General features: G+C 40.9%; 1 protein-coding gene across 2 annotated transcripts; it reads left to right on the top strand.

The window, feature by feature from the left end:
• Positions 1-162: 162 nt before the first annotated feature.
• Positions 163-18,146, top strand: dop1b (DOP1 leucine zipper like protein B). 2 transcript variants are annotated; one of them, XM_088415505.1, is made up of 38 exons: positions 163-299; positions 2,193-2,371; positions 2,478-2,659; positions 2,738-2,908; positions 3,808-3,997; positions 4,086-4,184; positions 4,297-4,420; positions 4,542-4,651; positions 5,001-5,112; positions 5,190-5,310; positions 6,056-6,175; positions 6,261-6,372; positions 6,453-6,689; positions 7,143-7,444; positions 7,533-7,918; positions 8,184-8,455; positions 8,535-8,687; positions 8,785-8,876; positions 9,253-9,443; positions 9,846-11,379; positions 11,648-11,747; positions 11,878-12,066; positions 12,743-12,865; positions 12,927-13,061; positions 13,161-13,216; positions 13,420-13,524; positions 13,621-13,687; positions 13,765-13,924; positions 14,114-14,196; positions 14,644-14,753; positions 14,846-14,995; positions 15,132-15,193; positions 15,282-15,410; positions 16,047-16,183; positions 16,268-16,323; positions 16,403-16,546; positions 17,080-17,212; positions 17,289-18,146. In XM_088415505.1, the coding sequence occupies exons 2-38, from the start codon at positions 2,234-2,236 to the stop codon at positions 17,538-17,540; spliced, it is 6,837 nt and encodes a 2,278-aa protein (XP_088271631.1). In that variant the 5' UTR covers positions 163-299; positions 2,193-2,233; the 3' UTR covers positions 17,541-18,146. The 2 variants fall into 2 exon arrangements, with proteins under 2 accessions (XP_088271631.1, XP_088271632.1); XM_088415506.1 differs by having other exon boundaries at positions 11,660-11,747.
• The last annotated feature ends 439 nt before the right edge of the window (positions 18,147-18,585 follow it).

An 18,585-nucleotide genomic window follows, 5' to 3' on the forward strand; every position in this document is an offset into this window, starting at 1 on the left:
ATCAGTTGACTTTTTTTCAGATCCTATCCACCCCTTATGGATTTGGGCATGGTACAAATCCGCTCGTCCACTTTGTATCAGCTGAGTTGAAGAATACCACCCAGTCATGACTGTCCTGATGCAAGCATTTGAGGAGTAATTAGTCTTCCTGTACGCTCATCTTCTGAAGAAAGCACGTAATACATTATACCTATATACTAAGAAAACATACTTTGAGCCAGCGGCATTTGAGAATGTCACGTTCTCCTGCTTGGCTCCTTCGAAACGACTGAGTTTGTGCGCATCTCGCCTTTTATTCGGTGAGTCATTTTATTAATGCACCTGATACATGGCTAGCTAGCTCAGTTTAGCACTCTGCTCTTTAACACGCTACACACAAATGTATTAAATGTTTTCCCCATGCTAGCTAAGCCTATGCGATGTTCTTATTCTTTATTGGAATGGCGTTATTTCACCCCTGTTTAATCCACATTGCAGTTACGTAATAGACTCAACTAGGGATGCTGCTATCAGGCCAAAAGCTGGCTCATCAGAATGAATGCTGAGGACGAGCGGTTGGAAATATAGTGTCAGTCAGGTGACTATCTGCTGTGGTCATTGGTTATGTCAAAAAAAAAAAAAAAACTACTTTTTGATTGAAAACAATCTACTCAGCAATCTGGCCAAACGTAGGCACCATATCTGAAGTTGGGCCCTTAAGGGCTTGTTATTTAATTATTTTTGCAGATAAAATATAGATAACTCTTCATACTCATTCACATTTCTTGGAAAAAATATGGTTTACAGGCAGGTTTTTAAATTGTTGTCGCTATTCGAGCACATGCAAACTTCAATTTTAGCCTAAACATCAGAAGCAGTTATGTTAGTCGCTGTGGTCCACCGCACTGCCCTTAATTGAACCATCAATGATTCATCTATTCGTTTTCCATATTGCACAGTCTCATGGGTTTTGTGGGATAGCTGCAGTGTATCCCTGCTGAATTGTGCGTGCGAAGAGGTCACTCAACAGGCCGGTAACAGATTGGGAAGAATCATTCTACACTTGCGTTGATGCAACTTATAAATGTATGGATTTCTTTTGTTGCTCAACAAGGGTGTCCAAGCTTTTCTGTTTTAAGGCCAGGGAAGAAAATGGACTGATGTGAGGACAGCTTTAAAAAAGTTTTGACTTTATTAAACGTACAACCACCACAGAAGTACAAAAATTGTTGTTCAATTTCCAGTTCCATTTAGATCAGTGTGAGCTCTGTGCGTTGTAAACAAGATTGAAGACTAATTTATGTGACATTTTGAATTATACTTCTTAACGTTATGTTTTGAACTTCCCAAAGTCAGCCTTTCCCCTCTCCTTACTTTTTACATAATTATCATTTTTTTTTAATATAATCTAACTCCAGACCTAAACTCAAATGAAACTATGAATGGAATTATTACCCTCACAATAGCCACATTTGGAGTACTTCTTATCGGAAGTGGGCAAATATTTTATCAGTCTGCAAAGAGTGTAAGGTTCCAATTTTTCTTTCCCATGTGAATTTTGTTTATAATCTTTTTGAAAACATGGTGGTATCATTAAAAAGAAATATGTAGCCACTAATTGCGAAGAATGTGTTTGTCAGAGGAAAACATTTCATTCTTTTCAACAAATTTTACAAATGTTGTACTCAATTTTGTTTAACAAGATAATTGCTGACTGAAGAAGACTTCAGTTTGACATTTGATTAGTTTAACCAGTTTTCCAATTTGGGTTGATTTTTATCCGAAGGCCATTAAAGAATTTTGAAAAGCAAAGGATCAAACAAATGTACAAAGCCTATGAAATTTGTTGATTAAATGTTTCAGAGATTTTAAAATTACATGGGCGGCTGGATGAAATTCTCTAGACGTTTGCAATCGGCCCATATGTCCCTGCTCAGTCCCAAAGAATCATGGCAAGCTATGTTAGCGTGATAAAGCATGCAGCATTGACTATCCCTTATGCCATGTTTATGGGCTAGAGGAGAAGCTTGTCCTACTCCTGCATAGCTCACAAACACACTCTCACTCACATGCACTGTAATTCTATTTACCATAAATAAGCCCCAGAGGAATACGAATTTCCAGAGACAACACGAGAAGTTGATTTTCATCCACGCCAATTGCATAATAATAATCATAACAAAAACATTTGGGGTGCTTTGCTGGATTTGCAGACACATTTTGAAGACATGCTGCTGCCTGACTGACTTGTGATATGGATCCCGACGAGGCCGAGCTACAGAACGACTACCGCTATCGGAATTATGCAGCAGTCATCGAGAAGGCGCTGCGAAACTTTGAATCGTCGAGCGAATGGGCGGATCTCATCTCCTCTTTGGGAAAGCTCAACAAGGTAACTGCCCGACCTGTGTCCGACTACTTGACTGAGAGTAAAAGGTATTATCGTGGACGGTACGACCCAACCACCCATGCCGATATTTCTCTCTTCTGCTCGCCAGGCCTTGCAGAGTAATCTCCGGTACTCCCTCCTTCCCAAGAGGCTCATCATCGGCAAGCGTTTGGCCCAGTGCTTGCACCCGGCCTTACCCAGCGGGGTGCACCTCAAAGCTTTGGAAACCTATGAGGTGATTTTCAAAATCATTGGGACAAAATGGCTGGCCAAGGATTTGTTCATTTACAGGTAAAATGAAAATTACCGAAGGAAAAGATGACCTCAGGTGATCATTTTGCCAAGACTGATTTGTTTCTGCGTTTTTAGTTCTGGTCTGTTCCCGCTGTTTGGCCATGCAGCCATGGCAGTCAAGCCTGTCCTGCTCACACTGTATGAGCGTTACTATCTGCCCCTGCAGAGGGCTTTACTTCCCAGTCTTCAGGCCTTCATAACAGGACTACTACCAGGTCTGGAGGAGGGACTGGAGGTCAACGACAGGTAGGGAGACAAGGGTATTATTAAAAGATGGATGATATGAATCGCGGCTCAGTGGAGCAGTGGTTAGCACGTCCGCCTCTCAGTTCAGGGACCCAAGTTCAAATACACCTCCCTCCAGCCTTCCCGCGTAGAGTTTGCATATTCTCCTCGAGCCCCCTGAAAAAAAACCCAAAAATAATTTTACACATCTTTTTCTAAATATTTTAAAGTGCTATTTAAAAGCAATACATTTAGGTTTTAAACTTATTTTTGAATGTCTGACCTCTTCCCCTGTCTTGCTCCCGCTCTCTGTCTTTCTCTCCCTCTCTGTCATTCTCTTTATTAACTCTTAGTCTCTTGCTTATTCTGTCACTCTTTTGTTCTTCTGTCACTTTCTTTATCGGTTTAGTACCTTCTCCGTCTTTCTATATTTCAGTCTCTCACTTTTTTCACTCAGTCTCACTATCACTGTTTCTTCTGCTCTTTTTTTTTCTTTCAACCCTCACATTCCCAAGATTTTCCTGTTTTGTTCTTTCTTTTTCTTGCTCACTTTCTTTCGTTCTCTCTCTTACCCTGCCTCTCTCATTCTCTAACTCTCGCTTTCTTGTCCTTTCTCCCTTTTATCTCTAAAAGGAGAGCGCTATCCAAGCCGTGCTTTGTAATTATAACATCTTTAATGTTCAATAATTTCACATTGTATTGTGCTCTCCACCTGTAAAACGCCATTACTTGCCTAACCCAAATGTCTGTTCTCATTTATTGTCTTTTCTCACGTCAACTTTTACAGGTGGGCAAGGCAACCGTGCAAATATGTTTATAGGTCCTAGTATTTGCACTATGGAAGCTCCCAAAAACATTGATAAAAGAATAAATAAATGAAATCTATGATTGTTAATTTGGGAGGGGGTTGTTTTGTCCAGGACGGATGCCCTGCTGCTCAAGTTGTCTCTGCTGGTGGGTCAGCAGGTGTTCTATGGAGCCCTGTGGGGATGTATACTGGTCAGTCCCGGAGTGCGACTGCCCGCCACTGTTTTTATCGTCGCACACTTTGACCGCACGTTGCCCTTGGAACAGCAAAAACACATGCTCGGCTATCACCATCGCCTGGCGGTGAGCGTTTTTCTTCTTGGACATGAATAAACGTCTTACCAATGAAGCCAGCTAATTTTTAACCTCTCATTTGTCTTTCTTGGTGCAGCTGAAGTCTGTGTGTCTTTCCCTGCAAGACTCAAATGTTCTGGTGCAGAGAAACATGTTGGAAATTCTACTCTTCTTTTTCCCTTTGGCCACATCATTGGTAAGTAAATTGTAAACCACCGCTTCTGTAATAGAAATTTAGAGATTTATGGCCAATTTTATACCCTGCTAGTCACATTTGGGGTAGTCGTCATTTTCTACTGTTGGTTCAGGACCCAGCGACAGCCAGTATCGTGATGAGCATTGATGACATGACCACAGTGGTTTCTGCTGCTACTCTTACATTACTACGCAGAGATATGTCACTCAACAGGCGCCTCTACGCATGGCTTCTAGGTAAGTGATCAATACAAAGTGTCAAGTGATGTCAATACCTCGGTGGCAATGTTTGGTGAATTTCTGGTTTTCTCACTTTGCTGCACTGTTTGTTTTTTATCTGCTTTTTTTCCCCCCATAGGCACAGACATTAAAGGGGAAATGTTTGCTCCGCATCCAACAATGTCTTCTTCGGCAGAAGAACATATGTTGTTTTACTTCAACACGTACTCCAAGGATCTTATTGTGCAGGTACCTGACATATGTTGAGTTAAGTACAAAAGATAAAGAGCAATTTTTGTTTTGGTGATATAGAGGAGAAAGATTTGAATTTGTGTAGTCCCGTTTTTCAACTTTCTGTTTTTCAATGGAACACTTTAAAAAAAATTCTGGAATTGCTCATTAGCTACTGTTACTTGAGTAGATTTTGTCACTGAATTCTTGTATTATGTGCTTGGAAAAAATGATAGAAAAATAAACAAAAGGCAGCTGAATACTTCACTGTTGGTCACATGTGATGTGCTCTGTTTGCATAGCGTTTTACTCATGTTTGTTTCTCCCCTGTTACTCTCCTTCCCATCTGGCGGGTTCTTGGCTTCAGGGTCTGATTAACATCCTCAAACAGAAGGATATGGAGAGCAACCCAGAGAATTTGATTGGCTACCTCAGGCCTTTTCGCATCATTATCAGCTTGCTGGATAAACCTGAGCTAGGCAAGTCCGGTCCTTAAAGACATCAAAATTAGCTTTGTCTTGTTTTTAAGAGTACTTACTGTGGCATCTATGTCCAGGTCCAGCGGTCTTGAGCAGCGTGCTGTTAGAAGTGGTCCGAGCCTTTTACAGTTACTGTCGAGAGATGCTGGGCGAGGATACCATCAGCAGCTCAAGGCTCTCGGGAAACCAGTTAACCAGGTGAGGGCAAGCAGGGACGGACAACAGTTAGATGCTTTATTACCAATGCGCTCTGTTTGCAAAATCAACACGTAGGGCTCTTTTGTCCACATTAAGTTTTATCTCAAAGTAACTTACTAAAGTTACTTTATTGATTACCTGCTTTAATAAGTATTTACGTTAGATTACAAGTCACTTTTGGTTACATTTGGTAGATAAGCGACCACCATGCTTGATATGAAAACATAAAAAACATACAACATAAAAATCTTATTTTAAAAGAAAAATAGTGACTGTACTTGTTATTATTTTGACAATGCGAAGATGTTCCACAAGCGTGAATGATAATTTAAATACAGCCATAATGCATTTCAATGTTCAATACCAGAGGTCCCTTTTTAGGTCTTCTATAATGTATAGTTATTTCTTTGGAGACTTTAGCGATATCTAGAGTTAGGAGTCAGATGATTTTCTGTTATTATTTATTCATTACTAGTTTTACATTGCACTTGATTTAAGCCTTGTCAATTCTTTATTACTGGTTCCTCTTGCCGGCAACTAAGTGTTACTACAAGAAGTAATATGTGCCTCTTCTGTATTGTTAAGATGACACCATTATTTGGATGCTTATGTATATGTCAAAATAAGTAATGGTGATATCAGAAAACTACTTTTAATGTGATTATTAGCCCTGTTTGTCACAAAGAAAATACTACACTCTGATTTTTTTTCCACATTGGTGTTTGACCTTGGTGAATTTTTACAGCATGATAAAAGAGAACAAGAAAGCTTCAGAGATCATAAAAACAATGAATATGCTTGTGAGCTCAATGAACAGTGAATATCTGTGGGATTACATGACTCGGTGCTTTTGCACGTCTCTCAGGTGAGACACTTTCATTATCACTCATTTATTAAATTAGCTGCATATGGGAATATAATTTGTTGTTGTTTTCTATATATTTTTTAAGCACTTTTAGTGACGACGATCCACCAAAGTCTCATAATGGCAACGGCTGTCCTGCTCCGTCTGTCACAGAGATGTCAAATCTCATCATTTTTCTGCTTGATGTTCTTCCTCTGGTAAAGAATCTCTAGTTTTTTTTTAGAAAATGACCTGTACACAAGCAGTATTTTCTTAATTCGTATGTGTTTTTCCACAGGAGCTCCACGCTGATATCCAGTCGCACTTTCTTCCTGAGATGCTGGGCACGATGCTTCGGACCCTGCATAGCCACATAGACTCTGTTCGCATGGAGGATGTCACGCAGGGCCTGCGTGCATGCTTCAAGGTTCTGAGTAAGATTCAGATGCCTGTGGCATTCATGGACTTTGAGACAGGATCACACACAGAAGACATGGAGGTACAAGCGCAAGAAGATGAGGAAAGGATCACTAAGGTAGGGCAATGTTTCCCAAACATTGGCCCAAGTCTCATATGTGATTATAGAATAGTCTTAATTTAAACCACCAGGCAGTACTATAACAATAAGTGTATCGTCTGGAATAATGATCTATTCTTCTAAATATATTCATAAAAAAAATAGTGTGAAATGTGGACCTGTTTCAGTTGAACACAAAGCTGACATTGTGGCAGGAATTACTTATTTAAAATAATATTGAACAATTAGAATAAAGAATAATGAACCAATTCAAAAGCAGGTGTTTGGAGCAAGAAAGAAAAAAAGCCTCGAGCTTTTTATTTTAACAGAGGTACTCTAATTATTCGAGGGCTTGTTTGAGCCTTATATTGCCCCTTTTGCTAACTAGTCGTGTCGACAGATGAGCAAATTAGCATTATTTGTAAATACAGTCAACCTACAATATTCACTGTAAATTCAACTTCTCTCCAGGATCAAGAAAAGGGAGTGGTAAGAGAAGACGGTGTTGTTGAAGGTAATGATCACCAGAGAGATGACGAGTTGAACAGAGACGCTGCTGAGCCCGAGCCTGCAGACGGCATCTACCCGACACTCCGATCAGAGGACAGCGGGCTGGGCATCAGCGCCTCACCATCAGAGCAGCACCTCACAACCGGCATAGGCTCCGGGGAGAATGGAGCGTGCAAAAATGGTCATGGGGTGTGGAGAAGGGGTGGCAGTGTTGACACTACAACCCAATGTCTGCAAGATATCCTCACTTTCATAGCCACAAGGTAAATGACCCATTGTTTGACAACATATCAAACAGTGATTAAAATATAATTTCTTATTTATCGTATTTCTAATTTTCTTATGTTTTAGGCACCTGCTGGTACAGGTGGAAGATGTTGACGCACACGAGGAAAAGCCCAAAACAGACATCACCACTGCCCCTGTGGATAATAAAACTTTAAAACTAAGCATGGGAGGATTGGAAATTAAAGACAAACTGACAGAGCTGTTCACCCCAAACAAGCTAAAACACCAACCCGTGTCTGAGGTCCAACAAATGGACAAGAAAAAGGAGCAAAACCGTGGCCTGGACTGGGCTGCAGGGTACCGGCCACGTGGCAGGGCCGAGATCTCCGAGGCATGTCGACAGGCCTTCGCTGCCACTTGCCACTTGCTTCTGGAGTGTACCACCTTCCCTGTTTACCTAAGCGAAGAGGAAGCTCTAGCTCTCCACACGGACATGTTTGGGCAAGCAGGTCAGGAACCTCTTTTCTTCTCCTTCTTTTACAGATGTTCAACTCCTAGAGTAACCGATATCTTAAAATAAGATACCGATAGAGTTCTCAGACACTTACATTACACTTACTTACAAAAGCCTCTTGAATGAACTCTAGTCTGATATCTGTTGTGTGAATCTATATCTAATGTCCAGCTCATCTGTAAACCTAATGGCGACAAACTGTGTTTGAAATGGATAGATGATGCATCACTCAAATGTGTTCATATATTTGTCCTTCACAGGACGTGACGAGGAAAGCTTACCCATTTGGCTGAGGTCGTTAATGACACTGTGCTGCATGTCAAGGGACTACAAAATCCAGCACACTGCAGTGGCCTCTCTTTTGGAACTCATCAACCACTCCCAGTCCCTAGCGCTGGTTATCCAAGACAAGAGGAGGCGCTACCAGACGTCCGACTCCAACCCCCTGAGCGGGCAGCTTCAGATGATTACCATGCCCCCCATTTATCCCGCTTTGCTCGGCACTATCGAAGAAGACACTGATTTTTACCAGGTTGAGAGAAATGTTTGTGCAACCCCGTAAATCTATAAACATCCAACTGAAGATGTTTTCATTTTATGTTTTGATTCAGAGGGTTGCCTTGGTGCTTTGGAGCCAGCTGGACACAGAGCGACGAGAGCAGCACGCTGCCTGCGTAGAGCTCTTTTACCGCCTTCACTGTCTGGCTCCTTCAGCAACCATCTGTGAGGACATTATCTGCCAGGCGCTGTTGCACAAGGAAAAGGTGAAAATATCCGTTGAACTGCTACTTATGCTTAAGATTAAGACATGCGCAAGTAATATGAAAAATAAACACCAACGCCTGTGATTGTATGGCCTAGGCTGTTCGGCTCGAAGCCTTGCACCGCTTTTCAATCCTCTGGCACTTGACTCGCGACGTTCATTCAAACAGGAACGCCCGCTCTTTTGATAGGTTAGTGGAGACTATATTTATGCACAATCACAACAAATACATCTATTCATCTATGTATTTTCTGTTGCAAGCTGGAGAACATCCTTACTTACAAGCTTTTGACACCTAATGACAATTTAAATTGTTACATAAGTTCAAGTACAAAAATATTAAATGAATTGAGTTTTGTGTTATTTTCACTGTTGTTGACCTGTTTAAAAGGTTAACATTCCTGGCATTTACTCTTCCACAATATGGCATTTTCATATAGGGGTTTTCTCTTTTTACTATACCACAATAATACTCTACTGTGGCTTACCAAATAATGGAAGTCCTCAACAAATCTTGGAGCAACTGTATTTTTTCCGAATTACAAATGCAGTGCTCTCTCTTTTAGGTCTCTGTGTGTTGTGGTTGAGAGCCTAAGCTGCACAGACAGTTCAATAAGTGCAGCAGCACAGTGCTGGCTGGCGCGAGCGCTGTCGCTCAATGATGTGATCCGAATCCTTGAGCCCATCCTGCTCTTGCTGCTTCACCCGTCTACTCAGCGCTGCTCCATTCAGGCCATCAAACAAAATGTCACAGCTGGTTAGTTTGTCTTTCACCCATGGTTCTTTGTACGGAAAGTTATTATTATTTTTCATCTTTAACAGGAAACCCTAGCATATTCAAGTTTTTTATTTGCAAATTACAAGCTCACCTAGTTGCGGTTGTGTTCTTTTTTTTGTAACACTAAGATGACTTGTTATATCATCAAAGCACAAAGTGCACACTATTTTTGTCGAAAAGAAAAGTAATCCTGCCGAACAAGGCATGTGCATCTACGCAACACTTTTCAATTCTTTTTTTTTTCCGTTATTCATTTTTCAGGGATATGTCCTAGGATTAGTTGGAAATTGTTTTTTGTTATTCTATGTACAGTTAAAATATTTACCAACGCTTAGGTGGGCTACAATTACTTGAATAAGATTGGTTTACTGTGTTTTCAAGGCAACCTGAATGTCCTCAACAACAGAAATGTCTGGTCTACCAAAGCAGTGGACCCCATGACTGCTGAGAGCACCAGCTTGAATCTTCGAAACATCATAGACCGAGAATCCCTGTGGCTGCAACTAGACAGCAACCCTGAGTTGTCAAATCTGGACAGCACTTTGGCAGTATCTAGGAGCGAGAGCGAGGAGACAGAGGAGGAGGACGAAAAGGATGATGAAGAGGAGGCCGTCAAGAGCGAGCACACTGAATCCGCCGACACAAGCGGCGCCCAAGTGTCCACGGAGAATTCCGGCTCTGGCACTGAGGAGGGAGGAATGATCAACGGGCTGAAAAGAGTGGAGTCTGAGCGCACGCAGGCATCCGATTCGCTTTCGAGCGAGGATGACGAGGATCTTGAGTTGGAGGCTATGGCTAAATCTCGTCTGTTAAAACAGGAGCGTGAGAAGAAAGAGGCCATTGGTTCACTGTTCCATCATGTGCTTCTGTATCACACGGTGGGCGGTTGGCGCCATCTGCTCCAAGGCTTGGCGTTGCTTGACAGCCTGTTGAGAAGCAGCGCAGAGTGCCCTCTAGTGGAGGCGTTCTCCTCCACCTCTCTGGACACCAGCTCTGCTGCGCACCTAAACCTTGTTTCCAACCTCTTGCAGCGCCACCAGCAAGCACAGGATGGCCTGAGCTTTTACGGTGGTTTGCTTTCTCCTTCATCATCCCCTTCCACGCCACCTTCTGTCCTCATCGAGCTGCTGATAAACTTGTGCCTGCGATTTCTCTGCTCTCATTACTCATCCTACCAGAACCTCGGGCCTCTTGACTTGCAGGGTAATCGCGACGTTCAGGTGAAAAGTGTGGAAGTGTTAACGCGCCTGGTGAACCAGCTCACCTGCATGGTGCAAGGACAAGAGGGCAACCTAGAGCACATTCGCAAGCTCCTCACTGGATGTAAAGTGCAGCAATATGCTTTGCTTACGCTTTCAGCTTCTATGTATATAAGCCAAAAAGGAACAGACAAGGGGACATCCAAGGGTCTTGAGCTGCTGGATGAAGATGGTGGACTATCAGAGGAGAGACTTGTGAACATTGGGAAGGGAGAAGGGCAGGAACAATATCCCTTACAGATGGAATTGCTCAAACTCCTCCAGGCTCTCATTGTCTTAGAGTACCATGTGTGGCCAAATCGGGCTGGATCCAGCGGGACTTCCGGTCAGCCTGCAGAATCCCCAACCAGCAGTAACACACTCACCCGGGGGTGGCAGACGGCTGTCCTGTTCCAGCAGTCCATCAAGGCAGCCCAGTACGTCCAAAGCCACCCCATCACCGCCCAGGGAATGTTCGTTTCTGCCGCCGCTAGGGCTCTGCAGCCGCAGTATGGCTACGCCATGCATCCTCACTGGGTGGCGTTGCTCTGCTCCTCATTGCCATACCTGGGCCGCTCATTGGCCCTCGTTGTGGCTCCCGTCATCAATCAGATTTGCAAGAACTTGGATGAACTGGTGAAGCTTTCTGAGCATGAAGGAGGAAGAGCAAATCAGAGGTACAGATAGACTCCAGCCCATCTTTAACCGTGCATCAGAAAATGGCTAGATGAATCAATTATTCTAAAGGGATAGCCCACTTATTTAGCTGTTTTCGTTAGTTAAATGGTTGAAAATATTTTCTCTAATTGATAACTGTGATTTTTCCTGTTCATTTAATACTTTTTCTGCTTGGCAATAATTCAAAATTTTACAATTTTTGGATGATTATCTGTGGATTCCACTATATTCATTTGAAATGGTAGATTGTTTTTCTGCTTTGTCTAGTGTAACTTGCAGACGGGAAAACATTGCACCAGACTACCTTCTTACTCTTCTAGAAGGCCTGACCACTATTACACACTACTGTCTGCTGAACAACAAGAGAGTGAGTCTCATGCAAATTGTACATACAGTGCACATGCACAAAGATATATCCAGGACCTCCTGTTAATGTTTTTTTTTTGTGTGTGTGTTTGTGTGTATGTGTTTTCTTTTTTGTATATCTGTTTCATCAGACCTTGGTGGCATGCGATTCTGTTGACATTCGAAACGCCCACAGCGCCGTGCTTGAGGCACTGCCACACATGGTCAATAGCATGGCATTGCTATGGGGCGTGGTTATGAAGGAAGAGTTCCACAAGCGGGCGTCTGATTCTGCACAAAGCAACAAGCACAGTTCATCCGTCTTCTTTAAAAGCACTAAGGTGTGGTTTTGCTTCGCACATATATGCTGTCCCATTAAGATAACTGCAACATTTTTGTTTGGGGATTTCCCTAATACTGGTAGCCTCATAGTGTGACTTTATGAATGTTCAAAGTACTTTCAGCACAACAGCACTGATTTTATCAACAACCTTACATAAGTTTTCTAATCAAATATATTTATTCAAACCTTAATCACAAAAGAGTGTGAAAGGGCTTTTACAAATCCACTATGGCATCCCTTGAAACAAACTGCCAGAAGGGCTTTATTAAGGCTAACGTACAAAGGGAATCACTGCAGATGACCCGACACAAAATTAGCTTTGCTATAACAATCCATTGAAACCAACCTTTAGCATAAACATGTTAGCAACACAAACAAATCGAAGTTACAACATTACTCACTGACAGTTTACTGTACTTGTCTGTGGAAAATTAGAACTACAGGAATTTAGTTCAGTGTGGGACATTCTACTTGATGTCTCTCATTTCTACCTGTCACACTACTGCTTGTCTCCAACAAAGATTTACACATCAGACGGATTAGCATAGCATTGAAAATATTGTTTGTGAAACCTATGCATAAAAATAATTCTTTTTTTTTTTTTTTAAGTGCCCAGACCCAATTGTATAAATGCTGTAGGAAATTTCACCCAGCATTGCCATATGCTTGCTTAGATATTACGACAGCGGATTCTACAGTTTCTGCTTCCTCTTACCGGCCAATACGGGGTTCCGCTTATGGCTTCACTGGGAGCGGCCTGGAGCAGAAGGAAGAGTAGGAGGAGGCACGCAAACAATGTAAGAACTGCACCCAATCACCTGTAAGAATTGGTAGGATTGAGAGCCCCTGTTTCTTTAGGTTTTACCTGTGGCCAGTGAGTCTCATCTAACCATTGTAGAGCTGGTCAAATCATTGAACACTTTGCACACGGACACGATCCTCCAGTTGGTCAAGGAAGTTGTGAAAAAGCCCCATCAGCTCAAAGGAGATCAGGTAACCAAAAAGGAAAAAAAAAAAAAGCTGTTACTCAAATACTGCATAATCTGTCCCCATTTTTGTTAGAAACTTTTTTTTTTGTCTCCCCTGAACTAGAAGTCAACCCTGGTTGACATCCCTATACTTCAGTTTACATACACTTATATCAAAAGGTAAGCACTGTAAGACACATCTGGATTTTGACCTTTTAACTTTCGGGTTTAAAAGTGCATAGCTAGACCATGCATTGAATTGAACGTAGCTTGTATTGCCAGTTTAGCAACATTTCCAACTCCTCTGGTGGCCATTATTTGAGTTTTCTTTTTTTCCTATATATCATCTAAAAACTGATTAATTGATTTATTATCAATCTCAGTGTATCAGGACAAGCGTTGCAGGAGAACATCGTCTCTCTGCTCAGTCTTCTACGGGAGTCTGTCCCACTGAACCTGGCCCCCCCTGGTCACTTCTTGCTCCTGGGGTTAGTTTTTACACTGATACTGTATTTAGTCTTAAGTTAGCACTCAACAGTTTCAGTCTTTGATTAATCTCGTTCAATGATATTTGTCACTTGCAGCATCCTCAATGAAGTTGTCAATCGACTCCCCAATTTGGAAAATAAGAAGGATACCCGTGATCTGCAGGTTTGCAGACAACTAAAGCACTTGGAGGAGTAGCCATGGAATTCACGCTTTTATAACAAAAGTTTCAATTGGTGCAGGAGGTCACTCAGCGCATCTTGGAAGCCGTGGGCGGAATTGCGGGTTCGTCTCTCGAGCAGACAAGTTGGCTGAGCCGCAGCCTGGAGGTCAAAGTTCAGCCGCAAGTGTGCCCCGAAACAGACGAACCCGATGACGGCGATATGGATGCCGATCATTGTGGTAATTTCAACCATCTGCCTACTAGACTTTGAGCAAATCTTGTAATGACCAATTATATCGTTTTATATTATAATAGTTACATTACCAATCAAGAAGTTATTATCAGCATTTTTTTAAGTATTATTTTTCGATACTGTAGACCTTACTTTGCCGGGTTAAAAGAGCACTCACTAGTTTTTCCCTCGACAGAATCTATGGCCCAAGCCAGCACCATGGTTTCATCCTCAGCTCCCTCAGTTTACAGCGTGCAGGCCCTCATGCTTCTGGCTGAGGTATGTTTTTAGATGTGGGCCCCTTCAAGTATATAAAGAGAAACTCACAAGTTAACTCTAGAATAATGTGATAATATTAATATGATAATGAAAAAGTAGCAATGAATAAACATTTTCTGAAAATGCAAATCAGTCATTACTTTTATTTTTTCCTGGAAGTCATGAATATTCTGTTAATTAGCAAAAAAATAACAAAAACTTGGTTTCTTTTATAGTGAATAAAGTCAATTTTATTTCCTCCCATTGCATTTTAAAGGGCATTGATTATTCATGGATTTTCACAATTTGTGTGGCAGCCTGGTATCTATTCCCTGCAAATAAACAAGTCAGCTATAAATATCCTAACCAAAAAAAAAATGCTGTTCCCAGAATGAATATTTAACAAAGCTATAAGAACACTAATCTTTGTCATGTGTATTACCAATAGTTGTATGTGTGTAACGACAGGTCTTGGCACCACTCCTTGATATGGTGTACCGCAGTGACGAAAAGGAAAAAGCGGTGCCTCTCATTTCTCGTCTCATGTACTACGTTTTCCCTTACTTGAAGAATCACAGGTTAGTACAGAGTTGATGTTTTTACCCTATTGCCATGTAAGTACCAGTACTTCAGGATTATTATATGCTAAAATGAGCTTCTCTCTTTGTAGTGCCTACAACATGCCCAGTTTTGAGGCAGGAGCCCAGCTGTTGAGCAGCTTGAGTGGCTATGCGTACACCAAGAGAGCCTGGAGGAAAGAGGTCTTTGAGCTCTTCATGGATCCTCTTTTCTTTACAATGGATCCCTCCTGTGCACCCAGGTTAGTGTGATCATTAATGTAGTTTTTTGGTTTGTAGATACAGAGGCTGAAAGTGTACAGTTGAATTAGATTTTTACTGGCCATCTTTATTTTATGTTGAATATTACGTTTCATTAACAATGCTTGCTGTATCCAGTTGGAAAGCCACAATTGACCACTTGCTGACTCATGAGAAGACCATGTTTAAAGACCTCATGAGTGAGTATACTCACCTTTGAAAAGGGACAGTTGTATATATGTACGCTTTTTCTTTTTACTGATTTTTTTTTTTTTGGAACTATCAAAGGCATGCAGAGTGGCTCCCTGAAGCTTTTTGCCAATGTCGACCAGAAACCCATGCTCCTCAAGCGCCAGGCATTCGCAATGTTCAGTGGGGAACTTGATCAGTATCATCTCTATCTCCCGCTCATCCAAGGTGAGACATTTTCACAGAATATTGTGTAGAGTGGAGAAAGTTATGATTTGATTATTTGCTGTATATGTAAGTTTGCTCACAAGTTACAAGTCATTTTTTGTGGTTGTTTTTTTTGATGATGAGAATAGACAGAATCAGTACCATGCAGGCCCGGAAATAATTCAATCCGGATGAAATTGACAGTTATTGAAATGCTTTGGGAGAAAACAAATACTATTGTATTCACGACTATTGTTTTTAATTAAATTGGCTAATTAGTCAGTATTTATATCAGTACTTTTCTTTGCAAAAAATTGACATAAGCATCAGTAAAGTCCTGTTAAATATTATATAGTGCTAATTTTCTCATGTAAAACTCTATTGCAACATTTCTTGTTGTTTTTTTTGTGGGAGGATGAAATAGATTAATGACATTTTAATTCATTATAATGTGATGGTTTGAATTTCAATCATGGTCAGGGAATGAATTAAACATGTGCTTTAAGGATCAACCACCCATTTCGCAAGTACATTTTATACCTCGAGCTTGTGTCTGTGTGTATTTGTGTGTTTTTAAACATTTTTTAACACATTTTTTTTTTTTGTTTACATTTCCAAATACTGGATGCTGATAATGACAATTGTTTTTTCTACTAGAGCGCCTCACGGAGACTTTAAGAATGAATCCCAGTCACGCTGTTTGCGCTCAGATTTTCTTGATGTTCCGCGTTCTGCTGCTGCGGATTTCATCCCAACACCTCACATCTCTTTGGCCAATCATGGTCACAGAGCTGGTAAATATTTCAAACTTCACGAACAGACCACAGATTATTGTAACTGTAATCAGTGTTTTATTTTTTTATTTGTATTTTTTCCAGATTCGCGTATTTGCACGCCTCGAGAAAGCGCTGCTGGTAGAAAGAGATGTTTCAAAGTGAGCTCACTATTGTTGTTTCTGAATCTTGACCGTGTCATTATAGATAACCGTTATTAATAAATAACTGTGCTTCCAGGTTGGCTAAAGTCGTACGCGGAGCCCCGGACAAAAATGCACCTGTGAATTTCTCCCAGGCAGAGTTGGACATGTACCTGTCAGCATGCAAGTTTCTGGACACATCCTTAGCTTTCCCCCCGGAGAGGATTCCGCTCTTTCAGATGTAAGCAGTCTTCTATGGGAAAAGAGATGTTATCATTTTAATATGTGGGGCTACAATGATTGGTCAGGCCATGGTTTATATTCTGTGTCAGTATTGTTTAGTATATGTGTAGTATACAGTCAGAAAAGTACATTCTAAATACAGGGCCAACCTCCAATGTTCAAGATGATTTGACAAAATAAGGAATTAAAGTAAAAGATCAAAAAATTAGGATTTAGTTTAAATTCAACTTCTAAAACCTGAAACTTGTGCCTTGTCGGATTTTAAATATGGACACGTGGACAAAATTGTTGGTACCGTTCTGATAATAAAAATTTCTAAATGTTGACTTTATATCAATCTATTTAAATCTGACAAACGGTATGTCAAGAAAAATGATGGGTTTGAAATTATTTTGATAGTTTATTACAATAATATTGATAATAATATTGAATTCAAAGTGATTTCAGCATGACTACTCTAATAGTTCAAACACTTGCAAAAGACACACACACAAAAAAAAAACAAATAACGCCCCCGCATTCCATATGCAGGTATCGCTGGGCGTTTGTTCCAGAAGTAGACGTGAACCACTACAGCGGTCCTGAGAATGCGCTGATCGAGGGCGAACAGGGGTGCAAGCCCCACGTCATCCAAATCCTGGAGGGAATCCAGCAACGTTACGGGGTAATCACATATTGATGCTTTCTTTTGTTGATAACTCCCAAAACACATCACTGTATTTTTTGTACTTGTTTTGCAGACACTCAACGGACTGAGTGAGGAATCTGCTACGGAGCGCTTGGAATTCCCCCTTCTCACTCAGTGTTCCCTGTCCTCCATCACCCACTTGTTACCTTTTCTTTCGACCCTGTGCTGCTCCTTCCAGGGGCCCCCCACTCACAAGCGCTCAGCGGCCCCAGCTCAGGTAGCCGACTACCCTGCAGCCGACGCCGTTTTGGACAGGCTTGAGCGCATAATTGAGGAAGAGTTCCTGGATGACATGGAGAGTTAAACTGAATGGAACGCTCAAAATGTGTTAACTGCTACATACGAAACTTGCATTGCAGTTTATTTTAAATGTTTTAACTGATCTGCACACAAATACACTTTAATATACTCATTCTGTATTTAAAAAAAGCAGGCGGTACACTTTTTTTTTTTTGGAGGGGGGGGTAATATATATAACAAACGACCATCTGGAATGTTGTCCTCACTATATTTTTGTTTTGTTTTTAAAGGACCCACTACAAATTGTGTTTACAAAAAAATCTGCACATTCTGATACCTGTGTCCTTGAATGCAAACAATTAGAGCTCCCAGTATTCTAAGCCTAAACATTTGTAATCTGCTGTGTGACCTCAAATGTTTTGTCTTGAGGAGTCTATTCTCAAATGTTCTTGGACCTCACAGCCCCTTAATCATACTTGGGATTTTTGTGTTGTTTACATGTAATTTGGGTATTAAGGGAAATGTGATTTGAGTGTTCCAGGATAGCTTTTACAAATTCCTGCTATCTTTTACCTTTATCTTTTGTCTGTTAAATGTATGTCATTCTAAATTATTCTAAATGTTGAAAGGACCATGTTCAGAGTTGGAATTAAACATGCTAATAAATGGACTGCTTATGTTATGTTATTTAACCCAAAGCCGTAGAAAACAGTCTGAATAGTTGAAGGATAGTGTCATATAATTACCCATAAAGTCACTATATACAACACAACTGTTTCAAAATTACTTATAGTCATGCTTTGAGATTTAACAATACCTGAAACGTATCAGAAAATCAGTCTGAAAACGTGTGACAACTCTGTTAAATCACCCTGTATTACATATAACATTAGGCTGGCAATGATATTTTAGGTTTTTTGGCAATAGCAGAAGATTAACGTTTTAATTATTCACATGCCAGTATGAAATTAACTTTCAAACTGCCGTTTCCCATTTTCAAATAATTTAACAACCGAGAGCTGTGAAATTTCGACCAACCAAGCCTATGAATTGGACGAAATCCGTAGTTCGAACAAAGTTTATGGCTTTTGTTTCACCGCTTGTTTGTT

This window comes from Hippichthys cyanospilos, chromosome 5 (assembly GCF_059441005.1).
Source record: "Hippichthys cyanospilos isolate Australia breed blue-spotted pipefish chromosome 5, RoL_Hcya_1.0, whole genome shotgun sequence".
Taxonomy (NCBI): Eukaryota; Metazoa; Chordata; class Actinopteri; order Syngnathiformes; family Syngnathidae; genus Hippichthys; species Hippichthys cyanospilos.